At 37.3% G+C, this 15,602-nt stretch overlaps 1 protein-coding gene across 1 annotated transcript; it reads left to right on the forward strand.

Moving 5' to 3' along the window:
- Nucleotides 1-1,628: 1,628 nt before the first annotated feature.
- cnot3a (CCR4-NOT transcription complex, subunit 3a) lies at nt 1,629-13,526 on the forward strand. Its single transcript, XM_051131665.1, has 18 exons — nt 1,629-1,795; nt 2,414-2,474; nt 2,590-2,657; nt 2,759-2,833; nt 3,069-3,158; nt 3,365-3,493; nt 3,574-3,669; nt 3,834-4,053; nt 4,148-4,275; nt 4,428-4,478; nt 5,215-6,130; nt 7,349-7,454; nt 7,557-7,698; nt 7,858-7,957; nt 8,244-8,421; nt 8,521-8,653; nt 8,739-8,864; nt 12,128-13,526. The coding sequence occupies exons 2-18, from the start codon at nt 2,450-2,452 to the stop codon at nt 12,224-12,226; spliced, it is 2,682 nt and encodes an 893-aa protein (XP_050987622.1). The 5' UTR covers nt 1,629-1,795; nt 2,414-2,449; the 3' UTR covers nt 12,227-13,526.
- Nucleotides 13,527-15,602: the final 2,076 nt, after the last annotated feature.

The following is a 15,602-nucleotide window of genomic DNA, read 5'->3' on the forward strand; positions in this document are numbered from 1 at the left end:
TCATTGTTTTGTCTCAAGATGCATACTTGTAACGTTTTCTTTTAAGGCGTTTTTGTAAAAGCTGCATAAATATTTTAGTCCTGGCTTAAACTAAGCCCTGTCTGTGAAACTGTGCCTAAGTGGTTCAAGGTTTCAGAGAACATTATACATAGGCCTGGTTTCACAGACAGGGCTTAGTGTACGCCAGGATTAGGCTATAGCTCAGATAGGACATTTAAGTAAGTTTTATAAATGTGCCTCAGAAAAAAAGAAAAGAAAAAACACTACTGGTGTGCATCTTGAGACAAATACAAATGCACTGATATATTTTATATTTTATTCTTTCATTTGAAACAGCTCAGACTTACATTTTAATCTAGGACTAGTTTTAAGCCTTGTCTGTGAAACCAGGGGCTAAATTTGTAAGTATCTGACTGGATGAAACTAATGAATTTATGACCTATTTTCACTCATATACACTACCGTTCAAAAGTTTGGGGTCAGTAAGACTTGTCATAGTCTTTAAAGAAGTCTCTTATGCTCATCAAGGCTGCATTTATTTGATTAAAAATATAGAAAAAAAAACAGTAATATTGCAAAATGTTTTTACAATATAAAATAATGTTTTTTATTTTAACATACTTTAAAATAGTATTTATTCCTGTGATGAAAAGCTGAATTTTTATCAGCTGTTACTCCAGTCTTAAGTGTCACATAATCATTTAGAAATCATTCTAATATGCGGATTTATTATTAGAATGATCAATGTTGGATAATATCAACAGTTGTGCTGCCAAATATTTTTTGGAACCTGTGATTTTTTTTTTCAGGACAGTGTTTATTCAAAATATAAATATTTTATAACAATGTAAATTATTTATTATTAACTTTTAATAAACTTTTAATTATTAACTTAATACATCCTTGGTGAATAAAAGTATTAATTTCTTAAAAAAAAAAAAAAGAAAAAAGAAAGAAACAATAAAAATGTACTGACCCCAAACTTTTGAACGGTAGTGTATATGTTTTAAAAAAAATTGTACACTGATTCAAATGTGTTATGTTCCAGTTAGAAATGGAGGAGGAAATAGCATTTTCTATTTTTATAGTTATTTCTAATTTTGCCATATAGTCCAGGAAGACAAACAAGTGGTAAACTGATTCAGACAAAAAGTAAATTATAATTGTTATGATTATTGTGTATTATGGTAGTTGTATATCTATGAAAAAAAAACATACAAATCGCCATAGGAATAGTCCCATTATCTATTTTTATTTTTCTGTTTTTATTATTATTTTTTTTTATTTTGAACCTAGAACTAAAATCGGAAATAAAACATAATTAAATAAAATCCTATCATTATTTCAATCGCAACTGACCCTCAATCAGCTCCTCAAAATGTATTTTTCCAAATATGAAATTTTCTTATACAAACTAATACAGTTGTTACAAATAAAGGAAAATTGTGTTAGGCCCCAAGAGAAGTCAATTTTTGTAAAGAGAATGGTCCTTTTCCGTAAATATAACCTTTCACCCAATATTTCACCCAATGGGATCAGCGTTCCAGCGGAAATGGTCACAACTTGGGAAATGATTGACAGACATTTTTAATGAATCATAAGAACGGAAAAAGACGAGAGGCGGGAACTTCAGCAGCGAGCGGTGGGCGGAGTCTGCCGTCCATCTTTAATGTACTGGACAGAAGGGGGATTGACGAGCTGAAAACATTACCAAATTTGAAATAAGGAATTGGCGGATATTTTGGTCGTGGCTGTCACATAGAGATACTGACGAATATTACACACTTTGAAAAAGGTATACGACGACTGTGCATTCATTTAAGAGTTTAAACCCCCCACACCTTCTCTTGGAAAAACTATGTGTGTGTGCTAGCAGAGCGTTAGCCGTCAGCGCTGCTCGATAACACAACAACAGCAGCTTAATCCATGATAACTGCAGAAATATGCAGTATACCGTCTATATATACTGCCGGGGTGACATATTATCAGTGCAGATGAGATACGGCGATGAAATGCTGCTGATCTAACACGTTAGCATCTTGGTGGCTAGTGCTCAGTGATCAGAGGCTGCGTAAATCTGCGTAAACACACTGTGCTTGTGTTGGCGTGACCGTATAAGTGATCTAAACTGTGGGGACGATCAAAGCGCGCTGTCATTAAAATTCTTCATAATTTCTCTCATTTACGAAGATTGCAAAGCCGACTGTTGCGTTTATTTGTTGACCTGAAAAGAACTCGAGTAAATTTAACTTGGAAGTTATTAATCATTTTCTAGGCGCAGAGAAATAGGGGTGTTTTGTTATCAGCCTTTTCTATGGAGATGAGATCTATCTGTCAGGAGCTGTAGAAACACTTACCATCTGCCTCACACTGAATACTGTACAAGTTAACAGTCTCTCTGATGTGCTTGCAGTGACAGAAGGTATGAAGACAGTATCATAGCGAAGCCATGGCTGATAAGAGAAAACTACAAGGTAAGAGATTATGATATGGAATGCATATTCTGTCTCTACTCTCCCCTACCACAATTGCTTGTTTTATGCATCATCACGTGATCTTATGACTTAATCGTATGCTTTATACAACCAGGTGAAATAGATCGATGTTTGAAAAAAGTTGCAGAAGGCGTAGAACAGTTTGAAGACATTTGGAAAAAGGTGAGATTTTAACCCCTCAACAACCAAAGTGTAATGCAAAACGTGAAAAGAAATTGTGCACCTGTTGTTATATTTTAATACAACAACCATTTCATTCTCAGCTTCACAATGCAGCCAATGCCAACCAGAAGGAAAAATATGAGGCTGATCTCAAAAAAGAGATTAAAAAGCTCCAGGTATGGATGTGCTCATTTGACATTTAGCTTATTTTAAGGTTTCCTGGAATTGAAGTAATACAAACAGTGAAGGATTTCTTGCCGTTGGACTAGGTGGTAACACTTTTGAGCAATCAATTTAGAGAAGTGAAACTAGCTATTGCATAGCATGAATTATTGTACACTTTCTTTGGAACCAAGGGGAAAATATGTGTTCTCAATCAGTATAATTGTTCTCACCTGTTTTTCTTCTTAGCGGCTACGAGACCAGATTAAGACATGGGTGGCATCCAATGAGATCAAAGACAAACGGCAGCTAGTGGAGAACCGGAAGCTTATTGAAACGGTACGAGCGTTTTGCCAGATTCCTCAAGGCTGTTTTATTTTAATGCACTTGTCACAGTTTGCAAAATTCTTTTGTGCTTTTGATAAAAATATCTGCGCATTGGCACAACGTTTAGATTTTGCCTCATGAATTCTTAGATAGATTTCCCACACTTGATCTGTCAAGCATGCACCCCTTAACCTGAATCTCTGTTTCTTTCTCCTCAGCAAATGGAGCGATTTAAGGTGGTTGAAAGAGAAACCAAGACAAAGGCCTACTCTAAAGAGGGGCTGGGCTTGGCTCAGAAAGTGGACCCAGCACAGAAAGAGAAGGAGGAAACGGAACAGTGGCTCACGGTACAAGAGCGCTCATGGATAGAAAAACTTTGAACAGGATGCAAGTAGTGCATTAATGACATGATTTCTCTCTCTCGCAGAACACAATAGACACTTTGAACATGCAGGTGGACCAGTTTGAGAGTGAAGTTGAGTCCCTCTCTGTTCAAACGCGGAAAAAGAAAGGAGACAAGGAGGTCAGCGTTTCACTTTTTCCATTTCCCCCCTTTCTTCTCACTGCTTTCCTATTTTATTACATGTTAGGTGTTTTTTTTTAGCTTTCCTTTTACTGTGAACACTTACTGTTAAAGGCCTCAACTTGTTTTGATTAATGGAAAGCTGTTTGTTGTGTTGTCTTCAGAAGCAGGATCGGATTGAGGAGCTAAAGAGGTTAATCGAAAGACACCGGTACCACATTCGTATGCTAGAGACCATCTTAAGGATGTTGGATAATGATTCGATCCAGGTTGAAGCTATCCATAAGATCAAAGATGATGTGGAATATTACATTGACTCTTCGCAAGACCCAGACTTTGAAGAGAACGAGTTCCTCTACGATGATCTGGACTTGGAGGACATACGTAAGTCTGTGTGTGTGTGTGGGATAGATGTTTTAAAATGAAACGGCTGGTGGTTGACTTAATGAACATCTTATAAATATCTCTTTCTCTCTAGCGGCAACTTTGATGGCGACATCTCCTCAGGGCCATATTGAAGATGAGATGTTCCTTCAATCCAGCAGCACACCGACCTCCACCACTTCCTCTTCACCTATCCCTCCATCTCCTGCTACAGGCACAATGGTAAACTGTCTTCTTTCTTTCTTCCTCTTGTCTTAGTCTAGTCTTTTAAAGACTCAGAACCACCAATCATGCTCTTTTCTTGTCTTTTATTGACTTTTTGTCACATTATTGGTTGTCTTACTATATATTGTGTGTGAATTTGTTTTACTCAGGAGATTTCGGAGGATAAGAGAGGTCGATCGACAGACAGCGAAGTCAGTCAGGTGAGACCTGAGCATCAGTTTCAGATAAAAGTTAATCTTATCCTGTTTGACTTTACTTTCAAGTTTAAAGAAGGGTGCAAAAACTATGAAAGTAATCATATGGCTTCAGAAGACTTATAACAAGTTGTATGGATCACTTTTTGGTGCTTTTGTTTTCTTTTTGAAGCTTGAAATGTCCATTATAATGGTGACCCTGGGCCACAAAACCAGTCATATTGGGTCAATTTTTATACGTCTAAAAGCTGAATAAATATGCTTTCCATTTATGTATGGTGTGTTAGGATAGTACAGTATGTGGCCGAGATGCATCTATTTAACAATCTGGAATCTGAGGGTGTCAAAAAAAAAAAGTGCTGAGAAAATTGCCTGTAATTTTTCCAATTTATGTTCCTAGCAATGCGTATTACTAATCAAAAATTTAGTTTTGATATATTTACGGTAGGAAATTTACAAAATATCTTCATGGAACATGATCTTTACTTAATATCCTATTGATTTCTGGCGTAAAAGGAAAAATCGATAATTTTGACCCATACAGTGTATTTTTGGCTATTGCCACAAATATACCTGTGCCCCTTTAGACTGGTTTTGTGGTCCAGGGTCACATATGGAACAAGTTTGAACCACGACATAAGGAAATTTTGTCAGAAATGTCATTTTTCAGTAAAGAAACACATGTATGCTTAATAAAAAATGATTTGTTTCTCTAACCTCATGGCTTTCTTTCTCCAAACAGTCTCCTGTGAAGAACGGCAACCCATCTCTCTCGTCCTTCTCCTCATCCGCCTCCTCGGGCTCCTCCTCCTCCTCCTCTTCGCTGGTTTCTATGGCTACTGTTGTCGGTGGCTGCACATCGGTCTCCGGGGGCAGCAGCCTGCTGGGAAGCTTTAGCAGCGCAGTGCAGCAGCATGCTCCTCAGTCCCAACAGCAAGCACAGGTCAAACTCTCCTCGACATCCATACCCTCCAACAACACACCTAGTCCGCCTAGCCACCCCACGTTACCTGCCTCCACTACTTCCTCTCTACCTAGTTCCAGCACACCCGGCCCAGTTACTTCCAATTCCCAGTCCCAGGCTTCATCTGTTCCTGGGATTGAGGGCTCTAGACTGGGTTTGGGTCTGGGGAAAGGGGGCGTGACGGTGACCAGCAGCAGTAGTGGGGCTCAGATGCCAGGTCTGGGCATGGCAGGCTTGTCTGGTTCTCTCAACAGCATGGCAGGGCTTCTCTCAGGCTCTACCCCTGCCCCCTACGCCCAGGCGGCTGCAGGCGGAACAGCAGGTAGTGCCTCCAGTGGTCCGGTAGGGAGTGGCAGTGGTAGTTCAGGCATATCTGTACCGAGCGGAGTTGCAGGAGGAGCAAACACAGGCGCGACCAGTAATGGTACGGGTACAGGGACTGGTATGGGCCTGCTAGGGTCGAGTCCGGGTCACGGGGCCCTAACCGGAGGAATTCTAAATCTGGTACCGGGGCAGACGACTCTCCAGGGGTCTGCACAGATACCTGTGAGCCATGTGGGCACAGCACCTGGAGGAGGAACTGGAGAGAGCGGATTGGGTGGAAATGGAAGCAGTTCTGTGGCGAGTGCAGGAGTCGGGACGAACGTAGCGCCTGCAAGACCCCCAAGCGGCCTCAAACAAAATGGAGCAACCAGTGAGTTCTTTCAAGTCTGGGCATTAATTATCCACTGTGTTCACAGATTTCAAAATTTTATTTTTTATTTTATGAGTAGGAATAAATGTTTAGCTGAAGATAATGGCTGTAATTTCCAGCTATTTCTTTAATCTCTAAGATAGATGAAATTAGAACTAGTTTAGAACTAGAATTATTATAATTAATGTAAACTGCTTTAATTATCTATATTTTAATTTCTTTTATTATTGTTATTTGTTATTATTATTATTATTATTATTATCTTTTTATAATTTAATAAATTTATAATTATAATAATTTATTATTATTATTATTTTAATTGTAAATATTTTAATGTTTGTCTAATCATTTAAAATATTTAATTATTGTTTTATTCTTTTATTGGTCTTTTTAAAACATTTTATTTTATTCTTTTCATTTTTTTATCTTTGTTTTTTTTATTTTTTGGTTTTTATTTAAAAAAAAAATTCAGAACAATTCTTCAGGTCCCACAAATTCTGTTTTTTTTTTTGTTGTTGTTGTTTTTTTCAGCATTTCTGTGTATTTGAACCCTTTTCAACAATGATTGTATGATTTAGTACAGATTGTATGAACTAGTACAGAAGGTTCAAACACTCTCACCTATGCTTCAGAAGGAAAAACGATGCATTAAGAGCCAGGGGTGTAAACTTTTGAACGGAATGAGGATGTGTACATTTTTCTTATTTTGCCTAAATCTTTTTTTTTTTTTTTTTTTTTTTTTTTTTTCTTCCCCATTTACTACTGACCATCATAAGCTACAGAAGATACTTGCATGTTCTTCAGAAGACAAAAAAAGTTACGTTTACCCTAAACTATCAAAAAGTTTTCACCCCCAGCTCTTAATGCATAGTTTTTCCTTCTGAAGCATCAGTGAGAGTTTGAACCTTCTGTAATAGTTGCATATGATTGCCTCAGTTGTCCTCAGTGTCATTATTATGAATCTTTTTAAATGATTGCCTGTTAGGGTTAAGCTTATAATTACTAGTTATAATTATTATTATTGTTGTAATATTGCTTTAATAATGGTCTTTTTAATTGTTTTTGTTTTATTTTATAACAATAATTATTGTTGTTAGTAGTAGTAGTAGTAGTAGTATTACTTATCATTTTAATGTTTTTTTGTTTCTATTTTAACCCCTTTTTAAATATTTTTTTACATTTCTAATTTATTATATATCCTTATTTTTGTTTATACAGGTTACAGTGCTGTGGTTGCGGACAACACACCAGACTCCTCGCTCAGCAGTGCCAGCCAATCACAAAACAGCCATTCCTCATCCTCAAGCTCATCAACCAATCAAACGTGAGTATACATCTCCATATCTCTGCGTTGTAGCTAATATAACAGTTATATGATTGATTGATTGTCGCTGTCTTTCTCTCTCCAACTTCCTCTGTATTGTAGTCTGGATAATGGCCCCAGTTTATTGAGTTCTATCACTCTACCCCCCTCCTCCCCATCACCTGCTTTCACTGACAGCACACCTGGTGGTGGGAGTTTGCTAAACGGCCCACACTCCTACACACTCAACACAGAAGTCATCAAGGTGTGTTTTTCATCCTGCCTGGACTAGATCCAGTGGCACAGAATTCGCACACTTCAGCTTTAAGTGGCTTAAAAGTCACTCCCATCAGATACAATGAAATCAGTTCCTGTAGATTTAAATTGTGCTGTTTCTTATGTAATTCCATTTGGTCTCTCACAGGCTCCTGAACCACCAAGCTCTCTCAAAGCTATGGCAGAACGGGCCGCACTGGGATTGACACTGGATGGAGAGATTTCATCACTACACCTCCCAGATCGAGGTACCTTTCATGCTGACCTGTTTAACACAGATTGAATCGTGGGAAATGGTTAAAACAACTCATTTCAGCACCTGTTTAACTGACATATATGGTTGTTTGTAGTGCGATCAACTGTCACGCCTCAGTATCTTTCAAGCTTATGATTAAAATGACTCAGCCACACACAGCACACCCTGTCTAACAGCTAGACTGCAGTTTAGATGCCATATTAGATGTTACATAAGGAACAGAGCTTGTATAGTCATCACAAACACTAAAAATGTCTTTTCTTTCAATCTGTTTTCAGCCCCACCTGGACCCACAACGGCTCCTCAGCCTGCTGTTTCAGAGGTCAACCTGCCGCCATCTTTAGGGGCATGTCCGTTAGGCCCCACCCCTCTCACTAAAGAGCAGCTTTACCAACAGGCAATGCAGGAGGCAGCATGGACACACATGCCTCACCCGTCCGATTCGGAGAGAATCAGGTACACAATATGCTTTCTAGTCTAAATGCGGATTTAAAAGGTCTTTTTGTTTGCAGTTAGCTGCGAAGGGCTTGATATAAATCTTTTTCTTTTCTGTAGGCAATACCTGATGAGAAACCCCTGTCCTACACCGCCATTCCACCACCAGGTGCCCCCACATCATTCGGACTCTATTGAGTTCTACCAGAGATTGTCCACTGAAACGCTCTTCTTCATTTTCTACTACCTGGAGGTCTGTGTTTGTTGCTTTTAAATAAGCATGTCTGTTGGATGTTGCAGTCTTTCAACTTTTTCTCTTGGTTGTCATTTTGTCTCAGGGCACAAAGGCGCAGTACCTGTCAGCTAAAGCACTGAAGAAGCAATCGTGGAGGTTCCACACCAAATACATGATGTGGTTCCAACGACACGAGGAACCCAAGACCATCACTGATGAGTTTGAACAGGTACAAACCCAGCGCTGCTCTCATGCTCGCCACTGAAAATAAAAATACCAAACTGAGTTTAATTTTCTAATTCTCTATGTAGAGCATAACAATACCAGTTAGTCAGTGCCAGTGGGGGGAAAAAACAATTACTTTTTACTAAATAAATGTACAGTTGAGGTCAGACATTTACAGTAATTATTATACCAAAATAATTACAAATACAAATACAAAATGCATATTATTTTATGTAGTACTGACCTGAATAAGGTATTTCTCATAAAAGATGTTCACATATAGTCCTCAAGAGAAAATAATAGTTGAACTTATAAAAATGACCCCGTTCAAATGCACATACGCTTGATTCTGTGTTGTTACGTTGTTTTGTTTTGTTTATTGATCCCTTGTTTGTCCTGAACAGTTAAACTGCTCACTTCAGAAAAATCCTTCAGGTCCCACAAGTTCTGTGGTTTTTCAGCATTTTTGTGTATTTGAACACTTTCTAACAATGACTATATGATTTTAAGATCCATCTTTTCACACTGAGGAAAACTGAGGGACTCATATGCAACTATTACAGAAGGTTCAAACGCTCACTGATGCTTCAGAAGGAAAAAACGATGCATTAAGAGCTGGGGGGTGAAAACTTTTGGAAGGGTAAATTTAACTTATTTAATTTTCTGAGAAACATATAAGTATCTTCTGTAAGTAGCTTCTGAAGGGCAGTACTAAATGGAAAAGATATTTAGGCAAAATAAGAAAAAATGTACTCATCTTCATTCTGTTTAAAAGTTTACACCCCCCGGCTCCTGATGTATCAGTGAGCATTTGAACCTTCTTTAATAGTTGCATATGAGCCCCTCAGTTGTCCTCGGTGTGAAAAGATTGATGTCAAAATCATACAGTCATTGTTGGAAAGGATTCGAATACACAAAAGTGGTGGAAAACCAAAGAATTTGTGGGAAACAGCGGAAAACCAAAGAAACAGTGGGCAGTTAAACAGTTCAGGGCGAACGAGGGACTCATGAACAACTATCATTCAACAAAAAAAAAAAAAAAAAACAGCTGTGGATCATTCAGGTAACAACACAGTATTAAAAATCAAGCATATGTAAACTGGTATGTAAAATGTGAACAGGGTAATTTTTATAAACTTAACTATTATTTTCTATTGTGGATGTATATGTAAACGTCCTTTATGTGAAATATCTTTTTCAGGTCAGTAGTAAATAAAAAGTAGCATGCATTTTGTTTGATCCCTTTTATTTTGGTAAAATAATTAACATTTAGCAGATTCTACAAGGTGTATGTAAACTTTTGATTTTGACGTGCCAATGATTTTGGCACGTCAATGGCCTGACAATGGGCATCAGTTTCATCTCATGTAGTGTGTCATAGTGGACAACAACTGATGCCACGTCTACAGTGCTTCACGTCACCACAGAAAGACTATCATATTTAGTTTTTTTTCCGGTCATCTACGACAAGTGCCGTCACATCTGTGACACTGGCCAGTAGGAGCACAGAAGTGCCTTTGTATGTGCTTTCAAACATGAAATAAAAGACAGACAATCATATCTGTCCTGCTAGGTGGAATTTTACAAATGTTCATGAAGCTACTGCATTTATGATATTTCCTTAAGGGACTACCGCAACAGAGTGAAAAAAGGTCAAAATCTTTTCTGATGACAAAACAGGGCCATTGTTTGTTTACACTCGTGGCACCTTATGTCCCGCCCTATCGACGGCAACATGCACATTGTTAAAGACAGCAAGAGATGAATGTGTGTAGTCTGACATGATTATTTTTCACGACACAACAAGGTTTCAGGGGTCAAAATCCCATAATCTGATACAGTGACTGTCAAAACCAACAAAAGATTGTGTAGTCTGACCCACAAGACGTCAAGCCACTGTTTTGTTTTTTTGACAAATTTGTTTTATATTTTGTATTTAGTTTATATTTCATCTTTTTTTTTATCATTATTTCTTAAGGGAGAAGTCCACTTCCAGAACAAAAATTTACAGATAATTTACTCACGCCCTTGTCATCCAAGATGTTTGATGTTTCTTTCTTTAGTCAATAAGAAATTATGTTTCTTGAGGAAAAGAATTCAGGAATTATCTCCATATAATGGACTTCAATGGTGCCCTCAAGTTTGAACTTCCAAAATGCAGTTTAAATGCAGTTTAGACGAATGGCTCTAAACGTCGGTCCTGGAGAGCCACAGCCCTGCATAGTTTTGCTTCAAACCTAATCAAATGCACCTGAACAAACTAATCAAGGTGTGAAGGGTTACTAGAAAGCAACAGGCAGGTGAGTTTTAATTAGGGTTGGAGCTGAGCTCCCCAGGACCGGAGTTCGCCACCCCTGCTCTAAACAATCCCAACCAAGGAAGAATGTCTAGAAGATCTAGCAAAATGATTGGTCATTTTCTAAACAAATTGACAATTTATATACTCAAAACGCACATCTTGTCTAAGTCTGTGTGAACTGTTTTTTCCGGTTCAGTATGGTCAATACAGTTAGGGTATGCCGAAAAACTCCCATCTCGTTTTCTTCCCCAAAAAAAATGGTAAAACAGCAATGTAGGACGATTTTGATGTTGAAGGAGAAAATGAGATGGGAGTTTTTCAACATTATTGACCCAGATTACACAGACTATGCATACGCATAGCAGAGACGAGACAAGACAAGCATTTGAGGTTAAAAAGTATATAAATTGTCAATTTGTTTCAAAAATGACACATCGTTTCGCTAGGTAAGACCCTTCTTCCTCAGCTGGGATCGTTTGTAGCCCTTTGGGCACCATTGAAGTCCACTATATGGAGAAAATTCCTAAAATGTTTTCCTCAAGAAACATAATTTCTTACTAACTGAAGAAAGAAAGACATGAACATCTTGGATGACAAGGGGGTGAGTACATCATCTGTAAATTTTTGTTCTGGAAGTGGACTTTATTTTTTTAATTTCTGTTTTGTTTTAGGAATCTTTAATGAATAAAGTTAAAAGAACAGTGCCTATTTGCAGTATAAATCTTTTATGTCACTTTTGATCAATTTAATGCATCATTTCTAAATAAAACTATTTATTTAAAAAAAAATCTACTTACAGTTTAAAAAAATATGCATACATATACAAATAAACATATGTATGTACATATACAACAAACTGGAACCATTGCATTTTCAGAACCTGATGTGATGCATTAATAATATGCTTAAAATTGAAAAACTTGAAATTGCTCCTGTTTTAATGAATATTCTTTTTTTTTTTCCTGTAGGGCACGTACATTTACTTTGACTATGAAAAGTGGGGCCAGAGAAAAAAGGAAGGATTTACGTTCGAGTACAGATACCTGGAGGACAGAGACCTGCAGTGACTGACGGAGGAAGAGACGGGGAGAGAGAGCGATCGCTACGACAGAGAAAACGCTGCTGTTGACATTCCGAGATGAACTCCATGTCGTGGTTAAAGTTGGATGTGAAGTTGGCCTTTTTCTTTAAAAGAGAGAGAGAGAGAGCAGGGGGTCGAGTGCCTGTTTACATGCAAACATTTGAACCTCCTTTACCGTTGTCTTTATCCCTTTCATTTCTGTTCTAACTGAAAACCCCACCTAGTCGAGCGACGGAAATTAAAGGAAACAATTGGGTTTGGCCACAGACAAAACATTTTGCTCGTAGTTTGTGTTTGGTGGAGTGCTATATTAGCGAGTCTTATTCTCTTAGATGACATATACTGACTATGATGTACCGGCACTATGCGAGATCCTGAGTCTAATGCAGTGATTGGTTGTTCTTAGTTCATCAAGCCCCTCTGGGAGTGTTTAGGCACTGTGACTTTGCCTTGCGAGATAACGTGTCGACCATTAAATTGCTATGCAATTGAATTCCTCTCGACCTCCCTACCTTTATCATTACCTAAATGTGGTTTTGCTAGACCGCAAAAAAAAAAAGTTGGCGTTGATGGGGTAATGTTCTGTAGCATCTATCTTACATATGTTCACAAGCAAGGTGGGTTGAAGTTGTCAGCCTTCAAAGTGGCGTGTGATTATTTGTCTGTTAAACATGGCATGAGTGATCTCACTTCAAAAATATCTAATAAAAAGACAAAGATTAAAATATGTACAAGTTTAAAAAAACAACTTATTTTTCTTTCTTTCAGTGTCCTTTAGGTTGTCCATGGCTGAATATGATTATGTTTGTGTGGAAGTGTGCATGTAAAGTAAAACAAAAGCCTTCCCTCAACTTTCCACAGTTATTTTTGACGTCTCAAAATCTCAGAATTATTCTCAGATACTCTGCTGGACAGTTTCCCTAAATAAAAACAAAATATCATTGTTCTGTTAGTCCATTTATTAGGCAAAGCTTTTTCAAACACCCCACATTGTGACACGATCCCATGTGAGTTTCCATTCATTTCAGTTTCCTCTATTGTTTGGGGAGAACGACGGGCTCGACCAACACTCAAAATGATATAAATGTGATAAGATGGAAAGTATTTTTGATGCACAGGGCAGCTGATTGCATTTGTCTATTTCTCTCCAGTAATAAACACCATCATCCTTGCCTTTTTTGACATGGACAGGACAGCATGCGATTGTGATGTCGCTTCGTAGGCTGAGAGGAAACAAAATACAGAGTTGTAAAATTTCAATAAAATACTTTTGTGATGCAATGACAGTGTTCTTGTTGTCTCCGTAAACAAGACCATATATACAGTGTGTATTTGTGTGTGTATATCTATCTACATATATATAGAGTTTGTTTGCAAAAACAGATTAACACATTTTCAAAAATCAAGTTTTTTGTTTTCATGTTTTTCTTGTTATTTAGTTGTACTTTTTAGTTATTTTTACTTCATATCGAAATAACCCAACTACAGTTTGATTGAGATGAATGGAATGCACAAAAAAAAAAAAAAAAAACATGATTTTTGAAAATTGTTAAGAACAAAGTTATCTGTTTTTGCAAATGAACTCTCTCTCTCTCTCTCTCTATATACAGTAGTCTGCATTTGAAGTGGATTGAAAAAGTTCATCCAAAGTTGTCCTAAGACAAGCATGGATATTGTTTTGATTTTAGGACAACTTCGATTAAAGGTTTTGATCTGCTTCAAATGTTGACTACTATATATATATACACTGCCATTCAAAAGTTTGGGGTCAGTAAGATTTTTAATGTTTTATTTAAAGACGTATTTTTGGCGTTTTTATGCCTTTATTTAGACAGGACAATTGTAGGTAAGACAGGAAGCAAAGTGGAAGAGAGAAGGGGGTGGGATGGGGAAAGGTCCACGAGCCGGAGTCGAACTCAGGACGCCCGCAATACAACGGTGCTATATATCGGTGCGCTAACAACAAGGCTTTTAAATAAGAACAGTAATATTGTGAAATATTATTTCAATGTAAAATAACTCTTTTCTATGTGAATATACTTTAAAATGTAATTTATTACACTGTGATGCAAAACTGAATTTTCAGCATCATTACTCCTGTCTTCAGTGTCACATGATCCTTAATAAAATCATTCTAATATGCCTAATATCAATGTTGAAAACAGTTGGGCTGCTTAATATTTTGTTGGAACCTGTGATACATATTTTCAGGATTATTCAATAAATAAAAGAACAGCATTTATTTAAAATAGAAATGTTTTGTAACAATATAAACTACCATTTAAAAGTTTGTGGGGGTTTTTTATTCACCAAGGATGTGTTAAATTGATAAAAAGTGACAGCAAAGACTGTTTTATTGACAATTTTCAAAAACTGATTGATCGATTACATGAGTTTTAAGTTCTTGTTTTTTCATCATGTCTTACAATATTTATTCCTGTTTATTTCATGCTATAACTAGTAGAAAAGAGAAAAAGAAAAGAGAAAAGAAATCGCATGCTGCTTGAACTGAGGCAAATACAGTGATCTCATGCCACATTCAAGAGCAGAAAAACATATTTATTGTATGTCGTGATAAAATTGACAATTTAAAGGTTATGATTTGTGTTATAATAAAAGTAACAAAACGCTATTGCTATTATTGGGTGGTTGGCGCCCCACGAATAATAAATAGACTTGAAAATGTTAAATATTATTTCCAAGCATTTATATTGCCAATAAAACAACTTGTGAACAGTCATGTAATGTGATTTACCTCAGAAAAGACAACATTAAGAAGCGCTGGAGCCCACATTAACCTACAACATTTGAGGGGGTCCTACAAATGTTTTTGCATATGGGCCACCGAGTGCCATATCACTGAATATAGGCCTATCATTGGTCTACAGTCCACAGCAAGTCCTGTCCATGAAAGATTTGTTTTTATATTCTGTCTACTATATTTTCAATGAGTTTGAAGTGTTTAAATCAAGACAACAACAACACGAGAATCCTTCAGTTTCAGCTCTGAGTTTATTGCATTTCACTGAATATCATTTCACATATTTTAAACTCTTTGGTAATTTTTTTCTCATAACTTTGAATATGTATTTGATTCTGTCTACTCATAAATATGGTTTATAGCATAGGTGTTAACAGTGATTAACAACCATTGCTAATGAAGGGCAGGGTCGGGTGGGGTTGCTATAAACCATTAAAGCTCATTTGTTTAGAGAGAATAACCACCCAGCCCTCCTGTTGTCAATCACCGTGTCACACCCCCCACCACCACACACAACACACTACACCACACCGGTCATTTACGACTCTACACGGGCCCCCCTGCACGGCTGCACACCCACAGACCACCATAGCCCAGCAGG

This window comes from Labeo rohita, chromosome 16 (assembly GCF_022985175.1).
Source record: "Labeo rohita strain BAU-BD-2019 chromosome 16, IGBB_LRoh.1.0, whole genome shotgun sequence".
Taxonomy (NCBI): Eukaryota; Metazoa; Chordata; class Actinopteri; order Cypriniformes; family Cyprinidae; genus Labeo; species Labeo rohita.